Below are 13185 nucleotides of genomic sequence, written 5' to 3'. Positions count from 1 at the left end.
TGTGGAAAACTGGGAGAGAGCGGAAGAAGGAAAGTCTGACATCTCTTTTTGACAGAGTGCATGTGTGTTTGTTTAAAAATAGACTGGCGTGCCAGCTGAAGCCTGCCTCTATTGATGAGGCCTCTGCCTCGTCACAAAAGCCGACGGCTGGGGAGGGGCGGGGTGGGGGTGGGGGTGGAGGGGGGGATTGCCTGTGGGGATGTGACTCACTCCCTGTTTGTTTGTCTGGTCTACGTCTGGCCTGATCTGTGCACGAGGCGACCGTTAAGAGTGCTTGACACGCCACTGACGGGCTGTCATAGCTGAGCTGCCACTTACCTGTACTCCGCACCCCAGCCCTTGACAAAGCTCATGCGAATGGTGCACATCCTGGTGAGCTGGTACACAGCCTCAAAGCCTTGGTTGACAGACTGGGCCAGCAGGGCAGCAAACTCCTGGTTGTTGAAGATCTTCAGATTACAGCCTGGACAGAACAGCAGAGGAGCAAACCACATTAGACCACCATCTCTCTGACTCTTGCCAACACCATATTTTACTGTTGGTATGATGTTCTTTTTCTGAAATGCGCCGTCACTTGGGACACACACCTTCCAAAAACTTCAATTTTGTCTCGTCAGAGTATTTTTCTAAAGGTCTTGGGGATCATCAAGTTGTTTTCCGGCAAAATTGAGACAAGCCTTAATGTTCTTTTTGCTCAGCAGTGGTTTTCATCTTGGAACTCTGCCATGCAGGCCCAGGTGGAGTCATGAACACTGACCTTAAGTGAGGCAAGTGAGGCCTGCAGTTCTTTGGATGTTGTTGTGGGGTCTTTTGTGACCTCTTGGATGAGTCGTCACTGTGCTCTTGGGGTCATTTTGGTTGGCCGGCCACTCCAGGGAAGGCTCACCACTGTTCCATGTTTTTCCATGTTTTGTGGACAATGACTTTAAGTTATGTTTTAACAGGGGGGGGGCAATCACTTTTTCACACAGAGCCATGTCGGTTTGGATTTTTTTTCTCCCTTAATAATAACAAGTTTCATTTAAAAACTGCATTTTGAGTTCAGTTGTGTTATTATTGACTAATATTTAAAATTGTTTGATGATCTGAAACATTTAAGTGTGACAAACATTCCAAAAAAAAAAAAAAAGAAATCAGGAAGGGGGCAAACACTTTTTCACACTACTGTATGTAAAAATGGCCGCATGGTGGCCTAATGGTTAGCATGTTTGCCACACAGTCAGAAGATCGGGAAGACTTGGGTGCAAATCTCCATTGGGCATCTCTGTGTGGAGTTTGCATGTTCTCCCCGTGCCTGGATGGGTTTTCTCCGGGCACTCCGATTTCCGCCCACATTCCAAAAACATGTTAGGTTAATCAGCGACTCTAAATTGTCCATAGGTATGAATGTGAGTGTGAATGGTTGTTTGTCTATATGTGCCCTACGATTGGCTGGCGACCAGTCCAGGATGTACCCTGGACTAGGCTCCAGCATACCCCGGCGACCCTCATGAGGATAAGCGGCATAGAAAATTGATGGATGTAAACATTTCCTTAAATAATAATAGGGCGTAATCAACCACAAAATACATTTTTGAAAAATCATGATAGAGTGAAATTCGAAGCGCAAAGTGGTTAGGGATTACATATACATAATCCATCCATCCATTTTCTATACCGCTTCTCCTCTTTAGGGTCGCGGGGGTATGCTGGAGCCTATCCCAGCTCACTTCGGGCGACAGGCGGGGTACACCCTGGACTGATCGCCAGCCAATCGTATATAGTATAAATGTCACAAAAACAAAGAGTCTAAATTCATTTCATTACTGTATATTGTTTATACAGTGGATCCTTACACATTTGCAATTCAACATTTAAGGCCCCACAAATTTGTGTATTTTTAGTAAAAAATAAAATAAAAATCATTCCGGCTGTTCTGGACACTGATCATTATCGGCCGACCACACTGGCCCACTACTCCCTGTATTTCGTCTATGAGTTTCTCCATTGCCTGTCCTGATCTCACCTGGTGGGATCTTGCAGACGGTGGCAGGGTGCCAGCCATAGCGCTGGTTGCAGTTGGGGCTCTGAACAAATATGGCGCTGTCACTGAGACACTCAGCGAAGACTTCTCCTCCGATGTAATAGAGTCGCACTCCACGGCCTTGAAGGAAGCAAACACCAGTCAACTCCTCAGACAAATACCTGAAATGTCGCACCAGAGTGCAAAATGCGTGGGGAAGTCATCTAACACGATTGCGCCAAAAGTGCTATAAGCCCCACCCACCAATGTGTCTTCGTGTTAGCTCCACTGCGGCATTGCGGTTGACATTGGACAACAGGCCCAGGCAGAAACGCTCCGAGTTGGAAGGGTCTGTGAAGCCGTCCACCGTCAGAGAGGGCTGTGACGCGTGGAAGGTTTCTCCTACCCGCTGGTTCAGCTCATAGTAGGAAATGGAGCACCAGAAGGCTGGTTCGCAGTACGTCACGGGCTGGAGATCTGACAAAGGGAGGATGGAGTGAGACTGGCATCAATTTGCAAAGAAAGTGGTTAAAGCGTGCAGACTGTGGAAACAAAAAAAGAATAAGGTTGCAAAATGAGTTGCTTCCAGGCTACGACTGAGTAGCCACAACAAAGCACAGCAGTGATGAGGACTCCATGAAGATGAGGTTAGAAGAGGATGGAACATGTTATACTCAGCTTGCGTCACATCATTTCATTCAAATATGCTGTTTTCCACAAGCTTTTACCAGACAAATAGTGGAAACTCAATCCTCATCGGTGGCTTACTGGAGCCAGAAAGGATCAAATTACAATACTTTTCAATAAATTAATCTGTGTCAGGTAGTGGTGCAGGATCATTAAAAGGACCCATAATTAACAGGCCGATATGAGGAAATTATGACTGAAAGCTGATAACATTAAAAATAGCTCCGATAACCAAAAAAAAACACTACAATGATTACCTGTACTGTGCGGGTGAGCAAATCAAGCCCTCCTTTTTTCTCCTGTTAACGGGTAATGTTAACGGCCTGTCGTGACTTCCCCTGAGCTCACTTGTAAACATTGACTTTCCGAGAAAGACACTTTGTGTGCTAGTTGTACCAAATGCTCCACAATGACAGGAAGAAAATACCAAAGAGCACACAAAAAACCTTATCAACCACCTGAAAAGCCAGCGCCGCTGCGTTTGAAAAGTGCAAAAGGTTTGTCGCAGTCCTCCGTGGTGTCACACCGGCTGCTTGGAGCGTGTGCCCGAATACAGTGCACCTTGCTGGGCCGCGCCTGGTGGCTCGTCCTGCTCTATACTCCGGTTCTCCTGACCTCCATAGCGGCTCACCAGCTGCTTCAGAGCATGTGTCCGAATATCGTGCACCTTGCTAGGCCACAGCAGGTGGCTCCTTCTGCTCTATACGCTGGTTCTCCAGGTAGTACTGATGTGGTAGTAGCAATGTCATATTTGATTAGGACAAATCAACAGGTAAAGTTGGTCAAATCCAAATTTATTTGAGTCGTTCTTACCTCCAGGTGTGCACAAACTACAGTTAAATCTCAATTTTAAGGAGCGGATATAAAAAAGGTATTGGTTATCGGGTTGAAAAAAAAAAGGTCTCTAGTTTCTGGTCATTAGCGACATTTTGTCCATGGCTTTCATGTAAGGACTCAAGCTGCACTGCCAAAAGAAACGGGCCTGATGTTATTTCACCAAGAGTTTGCTGCCAAGACCCCTGGTGTTTTCCGGCCGTAGGATAAATATCGGATATTGTCACTGATGTCCGTGTGGCCTGAATGGTGTCTTGGCTTGTTTTACAGCTCACACGGTGCAAGGAAAACAAAGGCTCTTTTCATCACCTGGTTTCCTCTAACAAAAAAGGAGTCAAATCAAACAGAGCTTTCCCACTGGGGAGACGTACTACCCCAACATTTGTCTGCTCGTGAAGGCGTACAGACAGAAAAGAAAACAAACAAAAAGAAACACACGCGCCCACGCGGACACACAGCCCTTACCCAAGTTATTGTGTGTGGGGGAAACTGGGTTGGGAGACAGGTTTGGGGAGCCTGTGTCCATGCTGTGGGTCATCTGGTGATCGCTGGTCTCGCCATCCTCACTGAGGTAGCCTGGTGGTGGCGTTTCTGAACATGCAAACACATGGAATAAGTACTGTATGACGACAGATGGAAATGTGCACAGTAGCAGCCATTGACGTGGCCCATTCATAACATAAACACTTATATACACCACATTTATACCTTTTTGTGCATGTTGTAGTAAAAAAACAAGTTACTTTACGCACACAGGTGGTCCTTGGTTACGCTTACTGTGATGTAAGCCGGGTTTTAGTTAGTTTAAAGCAGTGGTGTCCAAACTTTTTCCAGTGGGGGCCACATAGTGAAAAATGAAAGGATGCAACTTGGCCGCTTTATATTAAATACTGTAGTTCAAGAAAAAAGTGCATCTCAGCTTTGTCACATACTGTAGGTGAAAAAACCTATTTTTACTGTCAACTTCACTCTTTTTTTTCCCCCCACTTTTGCTGCTGTTTTGCTGCTTTTTTTCTACATTTTCTTTTCGTCCATTTTCTTTTCGTAATATGACTTTATTCCCATCATATTTAGACTTTATTCACATAATATTATAATTTGTTTTTCTTTATTTTCAGGGTTTCCGCTACATGTAATGGATCTTTGCGGGGCGCCGCGGCTCAGTTAATGCCGCCATACCTTGAAAATGAGTTTTGCTTTTGTTTTTCTTACATGAAAACAATGTTAAGTAATACAATGTATGAATGGACATATATTCAATATCAGGGGTGGCCATCACAGCGATCATGAAGGTAGTGTTGGTCGCCTGTCACCTGCATCATTACCGTCACTTTGTAGATGTCATATGACATCGGTCAGCTGACATTAAGCCTCCTCTTTCGTTCCTGTACCGCGACGCGGCATAAAAAAAGTGGAGAACAGATGTCAGCAGGAACACACGGATCACGCTTTCAACTTTCACCTTTATTATTCCTATTACGGATAAACTAACTCAGCGGTAAGATGCCTATATCTATTAAAAAAAAGTTATCTGTTCACTTGTAGCGGCTACTTTCACTATTTTCGCTGACATATTACTTAGTTTATATACACAACTACTGAGGAATTGAGTAATTATCTTTATTTCCATATTGGCTTGAATAGTGAATTACTGAATGCTTTGATGACCTGTAAACTTTGAAACTGTGAATGTGAAATAGTAATCATTAGTATAGTAGTTGCAAAGTTTACCGGTTAGATTTTATATATGCTATATGTTTTATAGTAATAGGTAGATCAATTTGATTGTGTGCACCCCTGATATACATATAGAATAATATATACAGCATTCTATGTTTATAGTGAGAGGTATATCTTTGGGACAAAGTAGCCCACAGGCTGAAAAAGTGAGCACCCCTGTGCTATATAGATACAGTAAATGTATAGCCTATTATTTACATGTTCACCGCACTCAATTTGAAATCAAATATCTATCAAATATTATGAAAACGTTTCACTACACTTTATTTTGAAAAACATGCACCGGAATCACCTGTCTGTCCTGTTGGCACTTGACAGATAAGGAGTGGAAGAAAAGGCCGAGAGAAAGGAATTTAAAATTAATCAAAGTTGTTGACATTATTACAGACAGTAAATTTTAATATTTTTTTTTTTAATTCCTGCCACAGCGACGCAGCGGCGGCGGCAGTCCGCCTTCCATGCAGCCCACACCACAGCTTCAAAAAAAATCCTAGGGGAAACCCTGATTTTGTTTTGTTAGTTTGTCATGGTATTATGACTTCTTTTTTTTTTAAATAACAGATTTTTTCTTTAATATTTCAACTCTATACTACTAAAATGACATTATTTTTCCACATACTTTATTCTTGTATAATTGCAACTTTTTTTCTTGTTAGAATATAATTTTTTCTCTTAATATTTTAATTTTATCCTTGTAAAATTACACGTTTTTTCCATTTCTGCTGCTCTTGTTTTTTTGGGTTTTTTTTTTTTTTACATTTTTCAACCATGTCAACATTCTTGTACATTTTCTTGTCATAATTATGACTTTATTCTAACTTTATTTTAACTTTCTTCTTCTATATCTTTCTTCTTCTAATATTTCAACCCTGTGCTACTAAAGCTATTATGTTATTTTTCCTCATAATATTACGACATTAACGTCATAAAATTACAACTTTTTCCTGTTAGACTACAACTTTTTACTCTTTTTTTGTTGTTATTTTTTTTGTTTTGTTGTTTTTTAGAATGAAAAGACACCCCTGGACCAGATGGATGTCTTATTCCGTAGCACTACAGAGCCTTACAGAATGGTGCTGTACTACTTAAAAAATATAGTATTCTACACAAACTAGAGACCGCAATGAAAGCCCAAATGACAGAAGAATGAAACTCATAAGCATTGGCTATCACTCCAAAATGGGAAACAATTCCATTTGAAAAAACTTAAGGTCAATTGCTGATGAGGGCTTGGAGTTGTTCATAGTGTGTATACAGTACAACAATCCCATCAATGTGCCACGTGTTATTATAGAGGTAGACAGTGTTTGCTTCCCAAACTGTGCTGGTACTACCTGGTATGTAGTTGCTCTGGGGCTCGATGCCAGCAGGGAAGTTGGTGTTTTCTGGGATTGAATGGCTGTAGTCATCCAGAAGTGGAAACTCACTGGGGATCTCTGTGTGTCTGGGCACCAGCACAGGAGGGAGGACTATAATGATGGACACACATGCACACGCATGCGTAAGAAAAGAACACAAACAAAAACAAAAAGTGACTGACGCAAGGGGAAAAAAACAAACAAAAAAATCATCATACCTGGGGTCTCTACCCTCTGGTAGTGGTAAGGGTTGACGCACACCTCATCCTTCTTTGTGTGAAAGGCGTAGTCACACAGCTCCACTGCTCGCAGCTCATGGTGGGACTGCAAGTCGGGCCAACGCCACAAACGACAGTAGATAACATGAGGCAGACCTTTTCTGTGGGAAACCTGCAGGCGGCCATCCAAAGACCTGGAGAAAGGAGGAAAGAGAGCACAGTGGGTATAAAGCTATTGTCCAGGGGTGTCCGAAGTACGGCCTGAGGGCCATTTGTGGCACGTGGCTGTTTGTTAATCTAACCGCGGCACATTCTAAACATAGAATTGAATGAGAAAAGTTGAAAAAAACAACAGAAATGAAAAAAATTAGCTGTAATTTTCCAAGAATAAAGTCAAAATATTAAAAGAAAAAAAAGTATTATCTAACCAAAAAAAGTCATAATATCACAAGACAAAATAACATCATTTTAGGAGCAGCAGCAAATATTTTAAAAAGTACTTATAAAGTAAAAATACTTTTTTTTTAAGTCGTGATATTGTGAGAAACAAAAACAAATGTTGTAATTTTTGGAAAATTTGGTTGGGGAAAATGTTACATTATAGGAAAAAAGTTATAATTATGAGAAGAAAATTTACAAGAAGAAAGTTGAAATATTACGAAAAAAACAGCTGTAATTTTACAAGAATAAAGTAAAAATATTAAGAGAAAAAAAAACTAAAAAAACTAAAAAAAAATGAGAAAAAGAGTCACGATTTTATTAGAATAAACTTGTCATATTATGAGGAAAAATTGTCATTTTATTAGCATGGAGATTAAATATTTTAAAAAGTTGTAATATTATGAGAAACAAACAAAATATGAATAAAGTTGTCATTTTTGGAAAATAAGGTTGCGTTAAAAGTTATAATGGTACGAGAATAAAGTCGGAATCACGACAAGAAAATTTACAAGATGAAAGTTTAAATGTTTGGGGGGAAAAAACAGCTGTAATTTTATGAGAATATAGCAAAATTATTAAGAGAAAAAGCTGTATTCTAATGAGGGAAAGAGTCGCGATTTTGTTAGAATAAACTTGTCATTTTATGAGGAATAATATAAGTCATTTTATTAGCATGGCGCTGAAATATGAAAGAAAAAATTAAAATTCTTAGAAACAGTTGTAATACTATGAGAAACAAACAAAATATGAATAAAGTTGTTAGTTAAGGTTGCGTTAAAAGTTGTGTTACAGGAATAAAGTCACAATATTATGGGAATAAAGTCTTAATCACGACAAGAAAATTTACAAGACGAAAGTTGAAATAGTTGGAAAATTAAAAGAAAAAACAACAGCACAAATGGAAAAAACTGCTGTAATTTTAGAAGAATAAAGTCACAATAAGTCTAACTCTAAAGAGAAATAAGTCTGGTTCTAATGAGAGAAAAAGTCGCAATTTTACAAGAATAAACTTGTCATTATGTGGTAAAATGTCATTTTATTAGCATGGAGATGAAATATTAAAGAAAAAGTACCAAATTAATAATAATATTATGAGTAATATTATGAGACACAAATGGAACAAAAATTTGAAAATATAGTTTGGGGGAAAAAAGTTATAATACCATGGGAGTAATGCACTAATTTTATGAAAAGAATATTCAAAAAGAAGAAATATTTGGGGAAAAAAAAACAAAACACAAAAATAAGAAAAAAAGAAGTTGATACTAATAAATAGGCTTTCCTACCTGCATCACAAAGCCGAGATGCAGTTTTTTCTGTATAACTCATCATATCGACATGAGTTGGTGTGTGGGAGTGTAGAGCAGAACGTTTACAAGCTTTTCAAGATATCGTAGTTGGTAAAATTTTAACTCAACCCAACAGAAAAGAAAGACAAAAGCACATCAGGTTGCGACATTATGCATACAGTATGTTGAAACGGTCGGCCTTTGGAGTGTTCGTGCGCCATGTATCGTTTGCTTACTTCAGACTAACCACACACACTGCAACACAGTTTTCTTTCTGTTTGGTTCACAGGTCAGCCATGACGGAGGTCTGCCCTCTGCACTCTCTCGTTATTGTAAACAACAAACCCGGTGGCCTCATCACTGTAACTGTACATGATGAGCTCATACTCATCATCATGCATTCACTGAACACGTGTCAAGTGCAGAAGCAGTCAATGATAGCTTCTAAAGTACTGCTCTTTGCTTTCTTGTTGAGCCAGACGAGGATGTGGCCGTTGTGACTGACATGTGTCCTTTGACATCAGCTCAGTATGACAGTGAATCAGCAACAAATAGAACAGATGGATGTACCGATCAATTCTTGCATAAACACGGGTCATTGTGCTCAAAGATGATCAGCTACAACCCCCGTCATGTCAATCTCCGGCACCAGTGCTCGTTACAGCCTCGATCAGAGTACACAGTTATACAACATAATCAAAGTCCTTTTTCACATATCCTATTGTCATCACATTTACATTTCAGTAGCCTTAAACCAACACAAACTTTGCCGCTTGGATATTATGTAAAGCAACACATGTACAGTAGATATGCTAAGAAGTTACTGTATATACGGTATATTTCCAGAAAAAACTGCATCTCAGCTTTGCCATATACTAGGTGAAAAAATCTATTATTTGTTTGGGTGTTTTTTCATTTTTGCTGTTTTTTTCCCCCAACTATTTCAACTTTATTCTTGTAAATGCTCTCTTCTTTACATTATGACTTTATTCCTGTGATATTTTGACTTTATTCCCATAATATTAACTTTTTCCCAACTTAACTGTCCAAAAATTATAACTTTATTTTCTTTCTTGATAATATTCAAACTTTAAAAAAAAGTAAAATATTTTCTTTAATATTTAAACTCTATGCTACTAAAATGCCATTATATATATATATATATATATATATATATATTTTATTCTAGTAAAATTGCAACGTTTTTTTCTTGTTACAATATAATTTTTTCTCTAAATATTTTCACTTTATTCTTTATAAAATTACAGCTGTTTTTCCATTTTTGCTGCTCTCTCTCTCTCCCCTGCCCCAACCATTTCAACTTTCTGTGTATAAATTTTCTTCTCATAATATTTGGACTTTATTCTCGTGACACTACAACTTTTCCACGCAACCTAATTTTCCAAAAAGTAAAACTTTGTTGAGCGTTTTGTTTGTTTCTCATGATATTACAACTTTTTTAATTTTATTTTTTTAAATAGGCCATCCATCCATCCATCTTCTACCGCTTATCCGAGATCGGGTCGCAGGGGCAGCAGCCTAAGCAGGGAGGCCCAGATTTTCCTCTCCCCGGCCACTTCGTCCAGCTCTTCCCGGTGGATGCCGAGGCATTCACAGCCCAGTTGAGAGACATAGTCTCTCCAATGTGTCCTGGGTCTTCCCCGAGGCCTCCTACCGGCTGGACGCGCCCTGAGCACCTCCCCAGGGAGGTGTCCGGAAGGCATCCTGACCAGATGCCCAAGCCACCTCATCTGGCTCCTCTCAATGCTGAGGAGCAGCGGTTCTACTCCAAGTTTCTCTTGTATGACAGTGCTTCTCACCTTATCTCTAAGGGAGAGCCTAGCCACCCTACAGACAAAACTCATTTTGGCTGCTTGTACCCGCCCATCTTGTCCTTTCGGTCACTACCAAAGCTCATGACCATAGGTGAGAGTAGGAATGTAGATCCACCAGTAAATTGAGAACTTTGCCTTTCGGCTCAGTTCCCTCCTCACAACAGACCGATGCAGAAACCGCATCACTGCAGACGCTGCAACAATTCGCCTGTCGATCTCGCGCTCCATCCTTCCTTCCCTCACTCGTGAACAAGACCCTGGGGTACTTAAGCTCCTCTACTTGGGGCAGGATCTCATCCCCGACCCGGAGATGGCACTCCCCCCTATTCCGGGAGGAACCATGGAGGTAATGATTCTCATCCCGGCCGCTTCACACTCGGCTGCGAACCGATCCAGTGAGAGTTGAAAGTCACGGCTTGATGAAGTCAGCAGGATCACATCACATTCAAAAAGCAGAGACCATGTCCTGCAGTCACCAAACCGGAACCCTTCAACGCCGTGGATGCGCCCAGAAATTCTGTCCATGAAAGTAATGAACAGAATTGGTGACAAATGGCAGCCCTGGCGGAGTCCAACCCTCACTGGAAACGAGTCTGACTTACTGTATCGCCGGCAATGCGAACCAAACTCTGACACCGGTCATACAAGGAACAAACAGCCTGAATTAGGTCGTCCGGTACCCCATACATTATTCCCGGAGTACTCCCCACAGAATTCCTCGAGGAACACGGTGGAATGCCTTCTCCAAGTCCACAAAACACATGTAGACTGGTTGGGCAAACTCCCCTGCACCCTCAAGGACCCTGCCGAGAGTGTAGAGTTGGTCCACAGTTCCACAACCAGGACGAAAACCACACGGCTCCTCCTGAATCTGAGATTGAACTATCCATCGGATCCTCCTCTGAAGAACCTCTGAATAGACCTTACAAGGAAGGTTGAGAAGTGTGATCCCATGATAGTTGGAACACACCCTCCAGTTCCCCTTCTTAAAAAATATGAAAAATATATATATCATCTTCATGCTCTTAAAATTACATTATTTTTCTTCATTGTTTTGTTTGTTTCTCATGATATTACGACTTGGAAAAAAAATGACATCTTTTTTCTCTAATATTTCAACTGTATGCTTATTATATTCAACTTTATCTTGTGCTGATAATTGGTGCTGATTTTTCCATTTTTGCTGTTTAAAAATTTTTTTTAGGTTGGATCTCCTGTTTAGGATTTCCTGTCACTGTCATTTAAAGGTTAATGAACTGAAAATAAAATGAAACGTTTGGTGCACGGCCTCCAATAACTGTAAATGTGGCTATTGAAAGCAAAGTCTAAATGCTCCTTGCACAGTCTCATGCGCCATGTGCTTGGGTGTTCTTACGATATCTTTAGGAAAGGGCAGGACTCACATGCACTAACATGCACATATGTGACCTCTTGTCCAAACAAATAAGTGGGAAGCTTGGGTTACAAAGCACACTGAGCAAGTATGACTTCACTCACTGTGAAGAACACCATGGCTGTACATTTTCTATACAAATACGGTTACAAAATGGCAAGTATAAAAATGTGCTGTTTGTTGGCAAGTATCTCATCCTTTTCATGATAATCCTGAGCCATTATGCTTTTAGATCTTAGTGCATGCTATTTACTAGGGGCGTCACGAGACACCCACTTCACGAGACGAGGCGATACATGAGATTTGGTCCACAAGAACGATACTAGATGAGATTTTAACATTCATTTTAGGAAAAGTACAATTAAAAAATCTGACTTGACAAACAAACTGTTTTTATTCAATTATTGTCAACATTTATTACATTTATTAATTATAATAATGTATAATAAGATATCATAATAATATATACATGGTCATCATCAGACTTCTTCTCTAGCTACGTCCTGTCAAGTTATGCATTTGATAATAGCTACACAACTCGCTGATGTATTTGCGTGTCATCACAAATGCAAATGGCTTTGTTTGACTCGAGGCATATTTTTCCAGTACATTTTGATTAAAATCCAAACTGTACAATTTTTGGGACATTTGACTTTGGTGGTTCCACTGTACACATAATTGAAAGAGGGACTCTGAGGGCAAAAATACACAGATATTCCTTATTGCAACTTAAATGTTGGTTTACTATCATTTACCATTGGGTGTACTGTTATAACAAAGGATCCAAAAGTGACAGAAACGTGCATAGTTATTAGGAGTGTCACAAGACATTAAGTTCACAAGACCAAATAAGCTTGGGTCTACGAAACCGAGACCAAATGAGATTTTAACACTACTTTTAAGAAAAGCACAATGAAAAATACATTCAATATATTGCTATCTACTAGTTTAATTTCTACTATGTTACACTCTTCTGCACGCTGTGTGTATGCTACGGGCACTGCCTACACCCACCGAGACAAAGAAACTGTATGACTGACAAAAGGGCTCACTCCGTTCATGCCATTGTTCTACGGAGCAAAAGAGTGAATGCACAGAGTGAATCCTCTTCCTGCCTGTTTGGAGGCAAAACAACAAGCATATGGCAATATATTGAGGCTGGCAAAATTATCAATGTCATTTTCATTTATTTTGTGACTAATTGATGTATTAATTTAGGACTAGTGCCCGTGAGACATTTTTTTTCTGAACGAGAAATCTTGTCGCGTTTTCATTTTGGGAGATCTTGTGACACCCGTAATAGTTATGGTCATTGTATACTCAGTGCATTGAATGGATGCAAGACTGTTCTGGTTGTCTTAGAAGACGTTTCTCCTCTCATTCGAGCA

At 40.0% G+C, this 13185-nt stretch overlaps 1 protein-coding gene across 1 annotated transcript in view; it reads right to left on the bottom strand.

Annotated features, from left to right (window-relative positions):
• Positions 1-13185, bottom strand: part of smad3a (SMAD family member 3a) — a 41663-nt gene that overhangs the window by 9122 nt on the left and 19356 nt on the right. The window contains exons 2-7 of the mRNA XM_054770143.1: positions 6840-7033; positions 6598-6732; positions 3989-4114; positions 2267-2479; positions 2006-2143; positions 319-463 (exon numbers count right to left, since the gene is read on the bottom strand). Of these exons, the coding sequence (XP_054626118.1) occupies positions 319-463; positions 2006-2143; positions 2267-2479; positions 3989-4114; positions 6598-6732; positions 6840-7033 (951 nt within the window). The remainder of the gene's footprint in view (positions 1-318; positions 464-2005; positions 2144-2266; positions 2480-3988; positions 4115-6597; positions 6733-6839; positions 7034-13185) is intronic.

The sequence above is a fragment of the Dunckerocampus dactyliophorus genome, chromosome 3 (genome assembly GCF_027744805.1).
Source record: "Dunckerocampus dactyliophorus isolate RoL2022-P2 chromosome 3, RoL_Ddac_1.1, whole genome shotgun sequence".
Lineage (NCBI taxonomy): Eukaryota > Metazoa > Chordata > Actinopteri > Syngnathiformes > Syngnathidae > Dunckerocampus > Dunckerocampus dactyliophorus.
The sequence above is the reverse complement of the archived record's forward strand: the minus strand, read 5'-3'. Positions and strand labels throughout refer to the sequence as shown.